Source organism: Indicator indicator, unplaced genomic scaffold (genome assembly GCF_027791375.1).
Source record: "Indicator indicator isolate 239-I01 unplaced genomic scaffold, UM_Iind_1.1 iindUn_scaffold_67, whole genome shotgun sequence".
NCBI classification, from domain to species: Eukaryota; Metazoa; Chordata; class Aves; order Piciformes; family Indicatoridae; genus Indicator; species Indicator indicator.
Window position 1 is genome coordinate 120,034 of NW_026539197.1, and position 9,345 is coordinate 129,378.

A 9,345-nucleotide genomic window follows, 5' to 3' on the forward strand; every position below is an offset into this window, starting at 1 on the left:
GGACGAGGGGGGAGGAAAAATTAGTGATAAATCCAACCTAAATCTGATGCAACACACACCCCCCTTTTTTTTTTTTTTTTTGTTATTTATCCCTTTTTGGGGAGCGCTTTTTGTCCTTCTTTTCGTGTCCAAAGCTTCAAGGCAGAGAAAATTGGACTTAATCTGATTTTCCAGCGTTATCCCAGGGAGGATGAGTTATTTTTTTTCTCTGCGACCCCAACCCCTTTTTTATTCTTATTTATCCCTTTTGGGTGGTGTTTTTTGGGGGGCTTGGGGGGAATTTTTGTCCTCCTTTTTGGATGCAATGCCTTAAGGCGGCGAAAATTGGATTTAATCTGATTTTCCAGCGTTGTTCTGGGCATTGCTTCAGCTAAATCTTGGCCACAGCCCCCCCCCCCCCCTCCGCCCCCCCTATTTCAGAGCAGGGAGGTTGGGGGTTAATTTTCTCTGCAACTCCCTTTTATTTTATTATTTATCCCTTTTTGGGCTGTTTTGGTTTTGTGGGGTTTTTTTGTCCTTATTTTCGGATGCAAAACGTCAAGGAAGAAAAAATTTGCTTTAATCTGATTTTGCAGCAAAAAAAATTTGTTAATCCTTGGCCGCAGCCTCCCCCTGCTTCAAAGAGGAGAGGTTGGGATTTATTTTCTTTTTTTTTCTCTCAAAGAGAAATAAAATCAAAGGCACGCGAGGAAGTTTCTTTTTATTTTGGGGGGGGGGGAGGGGGGGGGAAGTCGGATTGAGCTTTTATTTATCCAAAGCACATTTTTTACCAAAGCCTGAGAAAAAAAAAAAAAAAAAAGCTTTCCTTGGATTCCACCTCAAAAGAAGATGAGATTTAGTGGAATTGTTGCTCCACTAAATTGGTACTCCGGTGGGAAAATTGTATGTTGAGCTCAGATTTTCTCATACCACAGGCTCTGATTTCCCTGAGGGCTTTAAAAAAAAAAAAAACTCCCCATAATATTTTTTAAAAATAAATAAAAAAGCAAAGCGAATCTAGGTAAGGATTTGTTGATTGTTGGGTTTTTTTTTTAGTTTCCTGTGAGGGTGTAGTTCGTGGTTTAGAGGCGAAATCAGTGGCTGGAGCTGATTTTTCTTTCCATAAATCTCCTACCTTGGCCATTTTCCTTTGTACATGAGAGGTCTGGAGGTGGGAAAAGCAGAAATGGGTTTGGTTGGTGGTTTGGGGTTTGGTTTGTTTTTTTTTTTTCTCCATGTGGAAAATGGATTTCTGCATCTTTCAGGAGAAAAAAAAAAAAAGGAGGCGGGAAAGAGGAAATAAAGGGGAAAAAAACAAAGGAAATTAAGAAAGGAAGAGGAAAATCTTCATATGCCACTGATTTGCAGCGAATTATTTCCATCTACCCCTCAATTAAATAATTTGCCTCTTTTTTTCCGTCGAAATAAATTTTTTCCCCTTCGTCTTTTTTTATTCTCCTTTTTTTTTTCCCCCTCTCTCTATCCGGGAGATGTGGACAATAAAAAGAAAAAAGGGATTTTAGGCTACAATTCTCCAGCCGTTGAATTTGATTTGGGATGAGATTTTTTTTTTCCTGGCCTGGAGAAGCAGCGCTCGGACTTTGAGGCCACGTTAGCTGTGGTGAATGTGCTCCCGAGGTGCTTCAGCACCGAAATATCGCCGTTTTCAGAGCATCCTCCACCCCCTTTTGGGGCAGGAACCCCTCTTTTGGAGAGTTTACCTTCAATATCTCCAAGTTTTTGGTTTTGTTTTTTAACAGGAGCGCTACAGGGGTAACCTCAAGGTCTCGGTGTTCACCTGCAAATTTAAAGCTCAGTCCTTCAATTTCGGGTGGTTTTATTCCAGTGGCAATAAAGAAAATGGTAAATTTGAAGGCGAGAGGGGAGAAAACTCCTTTCAATCCAGCAAATAAAGTGTTAGAGATGAAATAAAGAGCAAACAACTTGCAGAGCAGACCAGAGCTGGCCACAGCAAGGCTAAGACTGATTTATCTCTCCTATCGACTTGGAGCTGAATCCTTTTCTCTTTCCTTTTCCAACAGGACTAAAGAAATAAATCCACTGAATTTTATCCTAGGGTTTGTCTTCAAGGATGCAGAGAAAGGGAAGGGGAAGGAGGCAACCCCAGAGATGAGGAAAATTCATCTTCTTTCTTCTTGGAACTCGTTGGTAGAGGAGGAGGGAACCGCTCCCTGCAGAAATATCCAGATAAAACTTTTTTTTTTTTTTTCCCACTCTTTTTTGTTTTTTTTTAATTGTAAGCCTAAAGCCGTCGGAAAGGGGGAGAGGGAGGGGGGAGAGAAGAAATTTCTGAGTCAATATTGTTCGCTGTTGATTAATTTTCCCCCTTATTTCCCGACTTTAAAATAATAATTATGAAAATGGGAAGGGTATGAGCAAGGAGAGCTCTTTTCTCTCTCTAAATACAAAAGCAGGAGAATATTCTACTTGAAAAAGAGCTTTTTTTGGGGGGGAGGGGGGTGGTGCGGAATGCCATAAAAGCCAAACCCAACCTAACGAGGGGGTCTCCCATCTGCTTTGGTTTCCAGTTGCTCCTTCCCCTCTTCCTACTTGGATTTTTGTGGTCCAGCTCCCCTTCAGCGGTTCCGCATTTTGCTGAGTGTGAACATCCCAGAGCCGCTTCGGGTCCATCAAATCCTCAACCCCACCTAACCCCCCCACACACACACTCCCAGCTCTTCAGAGCTGAGAAAGGAATAGAAATAGTCAGAAAGGAGCAGGTTTGGACCCAAAATCCTGCGGTTTGGATTATTTGGCACATCGAGCTAAACCTCCCTCCCCGGCTACTGACCCTTCCCCAGGAAACCATGGCTGGAAATGGGGATTTTCTCCTCCGTTACCTCCAGGAAAATACCTTTTCCTCTTCTTTTCTTCTCTTTTTGCCTTGCTTTCTCCTCTTTTTGCCCTTCCCTTTCTTCTCTTGTTTTCTCTTTTTTCCCCTTGTTTTCATTTATTTTCTCCTTTCCCCTCCTTTTCTCCTATTTTCTTCTCTTTTTTAACCTATTTTCTTCTCTTTTTTAACCTATTTTCCTCCTTCCCCCCTCTTTTTCTCGTTTCTTCTCTCTTTCTTTTGTGTTTTCTCTTTTTTTCTTGTGACTTTTCTCCTTTTCTTTTATTTTCCTATTTCTCTTCGTTATTCCTTTTCTTGTTTCTCCTATTTTTTTCGTCCTCTTCTTTTTGTTTTCCCCGTTTCCTCTTGTTTCTCCTCTTTTTTCCCTCCTCTTTGTTGTTCTCTTTTTCTTTAGTTTTCTCATATTTTTCCTCTCTTTTCTTCCTCTTGATTTTTTTCTCTTTTTCTCTTGGTTCTTCTCTGTTTTCATCCCTTCCCCTAACTCCCTACACAAAACCCACACTTAAACCACTCCAAACCGCAAACCTCACTCCACATCACATCTCCCTTTTGCAGGGATACGACTGGAAAAGTCCTTCCCCAGTCTTCCTGTCTTTGTTTTTGATGGATTTCTTTTAATTTCTCTTGGTTTCTGCCTTTCCCGCAGCTCTCCCCTCGAACTCCAACGCTCACCCCCGCCCACTCCCTCCGTCCTCCTTCTCCTTTCTCCCCCATTTCCATGAATCTTTCCATATTTAACAGTAAATCCTCACACCCCCACACTCCCCGCCAAGCTGGCAGGTCAAACACTACTCAATTTTTAGTATTTCATAAGAATTGGAGGTGAAAACTGGAGCCCAAACGAGGCCTCCCTTGAGCCTCGGGGATGCGGCCTCGGGGGCCCCCTCCAAAGGCTTGGACTTGGGGGTGGAAAAGGTTGTGATGGGCGAGGGGTGGGGAGGATAAAAGTGGGGGGAAATGGGTTATAATGGGGAAAAATGGATTATAATGGGGGAAATGGGATAAAAATGGGATAAGGGGGAATAAAGTGGAATAGAACGGGATAAAATGAGACCAAATGGAATGGGATGGGATGGGATGGGATGGGATGGGATGGGATGGGATGGGATGAGATGGGATGATTGCTGGATGGGTGATTGCTGGATGGACTCGTAGCATTTTGTGGGGTTCAAAGGACTGGGGACACAGCTTTTTAACTTTTTTAAAAGTCCTTTATTTTATGTTTTAAAGACATTTATTTTATTCTCTCTTATCCTTTTCCATCCCATTTTATTCCATTCATCCTAGCTCATTTACTTCCATTTTAGCCCATCTTAATACCATTTTAATTTGCTAAACCCCATTTTTGGCTCCTCCACACACACTCCACGCCTGCCCATCGCAGCCTTTTCCACCCCCAGGTCCAAGACCTTGGGAGGGGCCCCCGAGGCCACACTCCCGACGTTCATGGAGGGTCCGTTTGGGCTCCTTCCCCTTGAACTTGGCCTTCGGCAGCTTCTTTCTGTGGACAAGAAGCCGCTGGGCAGCCCGCAGCAGCCGGGGGTGGGGGCATCGAGAATTCGCTTTCCCCCTGAGTTTCACGAAGTGCCCCCCCCCCCCAGAAATTGAGGTTGGGGGTTTTTGCCTTTTTTTTCTTTCTTTTTGTTGCTATTGGAATAAACTGGGAGTGGATGAAGTGGGAGGTAAAGCATTTCGAGGGGTAGGTCACTCCTAGATTCCAGGTGGGGATGCACTGCACGGGGGGAAGTGGGGACAGGAATAAGGAGGATCTGGAGACCTCCTTGGAGGTCTGAGTGCTGGCGGATCCCCTCTTCCTTCTAAAGCAAAAAATTCCTTAAAAATATTTTCCCCCCCGCTTTTTCCTCTGTTTCTATATTTTGGGCGTGCTGGAGACCTTTGAGCCTTCCCCTCCTTTAATAACTTCCCCCCACCTCGGGGGGGTTCTCTGAGGGCTACGAATTCCCCCAATACCCCTCTCCCCTACTGCAGTTTCCATCCCTAACCCTTTCAGCCACCAACCTGCCCATTTTTTCTCCTTTTTTACCCCAATTCCATGTCAGCCCGGCCCCATTTCACCTTTTTACAAACTCGGACTAAAAACCACACACACACACCCCCGCACCGGTGGTGTCGTGTGTCCCCCTCCGCGGTTTTATCCCCACCCCACATCGTCACTGAAATATTGACCACCAAATATTAACCATCATTATCCGCCCACACACACACACACACACGCGTGGGGCATGGATAGAAATAATTTCGGCGTCTGGCAAGCTCAAATGTTGGGCTTTGGGGGCGAGGGGGTCACCAAATAATAACCAATAGGAAACCACCCGCCAAAACAAACAAAAAAAAAACCACAAAAAAAAAAAATAGGACGGGGTGAGAATTTTTGGCTGCCCCCTAAAAGCGTTGTGGGGATGTTGAGTGTCATTTCCCCGCGCTGTATCTCGGGGCAGGGGGGGGCTTCTCCTTGTGCCTCCCCCCCGATCTATCGCTTCAGACACCCCCCCAGTATCTCACAGAGCATCCTTCCTCACGCTGAAACACGGAGGGAGGGGTCCTTCAAGGGGCATAATCTGTGTCCAGTGTTTGTCGTCCCCCCTCACCTCGGGGTGGGTTGTGCGGACGCTTAGGGTGGGGGCACAGCGACACGCGTGGGCACGAAACCGACACCCCCCCCCGGCGGAGTCACGCGTGGCTCTTTGTGCCGACGGGGCGGGGACGGGGTGGGGGGTGAGGGGGGGTTGGTTTGGGGGTGTCACCACCCTCTTGAATGAAAATGGGAAGGGGGGAGAAGAAGCCAACCAATGAGTATCGCTGCACGGTCACGTGGGCGGGGACACGTCGGGGTGGGGGGGCGGGGGGGCGTGGCCACGGTGGATTTCTTAATGGAGCGGCGGCGGTTGGGGGGGGGCGCATGCGCGCGGGGCGCCGGTATGTTGGGGGGGTCGCGGGGAGCGGCGGGGAGCGGCGCGGAGCTTCCCCCGACGGCGGCCGAGGAGGAGGAAGAGGCGGCGGAGGAAGAAGAAGAAGAAGAGGAGGAAGAGGAGGAGGAAGGCAGCAGCACGGAATGACATGACGGCCCCACTCGGCCTTCCCCCTCGCTGGCCCGACGGCCTCGCGTGTCGCTGCGAGGAAAACCCCCGCGAGAAAAATCGGATGGAAGGGTTAGGGCACTGCCGGGAGATGCTCCCCCCCCACGCCGGACTCGCTGTGCCCACCGCCCCACCTCACCCCCCACCGCCACCACCGCCGCCACCGGCACCCCAGGGAGCTCCGTACGCCGAGCTGGCCACCGCCGAACCCCCCCGGCAGTGTCCGTCGGGGGCGGCTTCCAGCGCTGCTCTGGGTTACGGTTACCCCTTCGGGGGTGGGTACTACGGCTGTCGGTTGTCCCACTCCCACGGAGTCAACCTGCAGCAGAAACCCTGCGCTTATCACCCCGCGGAGAAGTACCCCGAGGCCGGCGGCCCCCTGCCCGCTGAGGAGCTGCCGTCGAGGGCCAAAGAATTTGCCTTTTATCCCGGTTTTCCCAGCTCCTACCAAGCGGTCCCGGGTTATTTGGACGTGTCGGTTGTCCCAGGGCTTGGTCCTCACCCGGAACCAAGACACGACGCTTTGCTTCCCATGGAAGGTTACCAACACTGGGCTCTTTCCAATGGCTGGGATGGGCAAGTGTATTGCTCCAAAGAGCAATCCCAGTCCGCACACCTCTGGAAATCACCTTTCCCAGGTAGGATATTCCCGGAAAGATGCGTTATTGTGTTCACCGCCTTTTCCCACCCCTTCCAGCTTCCTACTTGGATGTGCGTGTGAGAGGATGAGTGTGCCCATAACCATCTCCATCCCGGGATGGATGCGTGTGTACTTCTAGATGTAATTAAAGGGAGAGAAAAGGCTCTGGAATGCCTCCCGTGCAGGGAAATGTGCATGGACATGCTTTGGGAAGAGGTGAAGCAATCAACCCCGACTCCAAACACACGCCGGGAGCTCGCTTAGAAAAGTAACTTTGCCCGTTTAATTCTGGCCCTTTCTTCTCTCCTCCCTTTTCTTGCCTCACCTCGAATGCGTCTCTCGGTGCCCTGCTTTTAATCGTCCTCCCCAGCCCCCCTTGTTTGATGCTTCTCTAAGCGCAGAAAAGCTTTCAAAGGGTCAAAAATAATATTAAACCCCTCATTTTTTAGTGGCTCGGAGTGTCGGGGGTCGGAACAGTAAATCATATCACAATTATCGGAATAGGTGTCAAGTGACAAATGAGTCTCTTTGCGGGAGGAAGGAGGGAGGTAGAGGTCAGGGGGTTGAGGGGAGAGGCAGGCATCCTTGACAGCCCAGGAAAGCCAAATTCCTTCTTGGAGCATCCTTGAGCCCAGCAAAATCCCGCTCCCTTCCCTTCTTGCTCCCACCCGACCTGCCCGGCTCCGTGTCCCGACGACAGCGAGGAGGAGGAAGGTGATGATAGGTGCTGCCTCCCAGTACCCTTCCCCAGTCTCTTCCCAGTTCCTTCCTAATCTCCTTCCAGCTCTCCCCAGTGCCAGGAAGGATGCGGTGAGGGAGGAAAAAAAATAAACTATAATAAAAGGGGTGGGGGACGATACCCTTCAGCATCTTGGATGGAGAGATGGGAAGGGTCGTGTGAGTCTTTAGGGGGAAATGCAGGTGGGGGCCACATCGGTTTATTTATTTTCCTTCTTCGGGACAAAGAAGGGCGGAGAAAAGGGCCTCCTTAGGGTATTTTTGGGGAGGGGGGGTGGAATTTGGCAACGGATTGTTGGTTGCATGATGTTTATGGTGGTTTTTTTTTGAGGGGGGGTCCTCGCATTCAAACTGTATTTATGGGGAGTTGCCGCCCCCCACCCTTTTCTCTCTCCATCTCCTGCAGCTCTGGTGAGCTCCCTTGAAGGAAACTGCTGACTGTCCCTCCCCCCCCCTCCCCACTACCGGGTTTTGCCAGACCCTCAGCACCCCAATTCCACTCTCCCCTCCTCTTTAAAGAGCTGATCGCCCCCAGGGTCTCCCCAGTTGACTCCCGTCAGCCATAACTGGGGCTGCGCTGCCAGCTGAGATCTCGCCTCCATCTTCCTGCTCCAGCCAAGCTGGGTCACACCTTTGCGGTGAGAAGCTTCCAGGTCACACCACCCACCCGCTCCCCTCCAAATCCTGGCATGGGGCTGCCCGAAAGCTTGGGGGGTAGGGACTTACCCCCTCCAGCTACCACCAGAGCAGGGGTGAAGGTGCCCCCCGCATACCCACAGCGCCTTTAAAGCACAGAGCATCTCCCCCTCTTCGTTCCCCTGAGAAAACCACTGAGAGTAGGGGAGGGTGTCTGGGTTTGTGTCCCCCCCCTATACCGCACCCCGAAGGGGCTTCCTGGGGTGCACCAAGCCGGCGGGAAGGTGCAGGGGATCCACTTGTCTCTGCACCGAGCTTTGGGGATGGGGTTGCACATCTGAGGGGAGCCCCGAGATGGTTTATTGTGGGGAAGGGGAAGGAAGGGAAGAAAAAAGGGAGAAGGAAATAGGAGAGAAGCTCTAAATAATGTTCTAAATTCTCTGTGTTTGGAAAATCTCTCTGTACAATTGAGTCTGTTGGCTGGATGCTCCGTGGTGATCGGTGTGGCCAAGAAAAACAGGGCATTACCACGTGAATTATTAACATTATTGTTGTTGTTATTATTATTAATATTCTCATTACTGTTGTTATTATTATTGCTATTGTGGCATTATTGCCCTCACTGGGTGCATTTTCTGCCTCTCTTTTCTCTTTATTCCCTTCTCTCTTTCTTCCCTTTTCTCTCTGCTCGCCTTCTCCCACTCTTTATTCTTCTTTTTCCCTTTTTCCTTCTCCCCCACATCCAGCAATCTCTACTCCACGATATAGAAACCCTCCTCCTTTCCCACTTTTCCTGATTTGATCAGTTTCAATTTTTATCCTTTTTTCTTTTTTTTTCAATCCAGACGTGGTCCCTTTACAACCTGAAGTCAGCAGCTACCGAAGGGGACGGAAAAAAAGGGTCCCTTACACCAAAATCCAGCTGAAGGAGTTGGAGAAGGAGTATGCGGCCAGCAAATTCATCACCAAAGAGAAGAGGAGGAGGATTTCGGCCACCACCAACCTGTCTGAACGCCAAGTGACTATCTGGTTCCAGAACCGGAGGGTCAAGGAGAAGAAGGTGGTGAGCAAATCCAAGACAGCTCATCTCCACCCCACCTGACAGAGGATGACTTCTGAGGAAGAAGAGGAAAAGGAGGAAAGGGGAGAGGAATAAAAAAACAAAACAAAGAAACAAACAAAAAAGGAAGCGAGGAGAAGCGTAAATATTTATCTGGTAGTTTGTATGATAACCTCATCGGGGACCCTGCTGATCGCAAGTCATTATTTAAAGAGGAAAATTAATAATAATAATTAAGAATAAGCGACATTCATGCTCATCCCACATACCCCACCCCCGAGCGCATCTTTGATTCTCTCCCCCCCCCCCGCCCCTGCTCTGA

At 49.2% G+C, this 9,345-nt stretch overlaps 1 protein-coding gene across 1 annotated transcript; it reads left to right on the plus strand.

Moving 5' to 3' along the window:
* Positions 1 to 5,929: 5,929 nt before the first annotated feature.
* Positions 5,930 to 9,065, plus strand: HOXC13 (homeobox C13). Its single transcript, XM_054398600.1, has 2 exons — positions 5,930 to 6,587; positions 8,809 to 9,065. The coding sequence occupies exons 1-2, from the start codon at positions 5,930 to 5,932 to the stop codon at positions 9,063 to 9,065; spliced, it is 915 nt and encodes a 304-aa protein (XP_054254575.1).
* Positions 9,066 to 9,345: the final 280 nt, after the last annotated feature.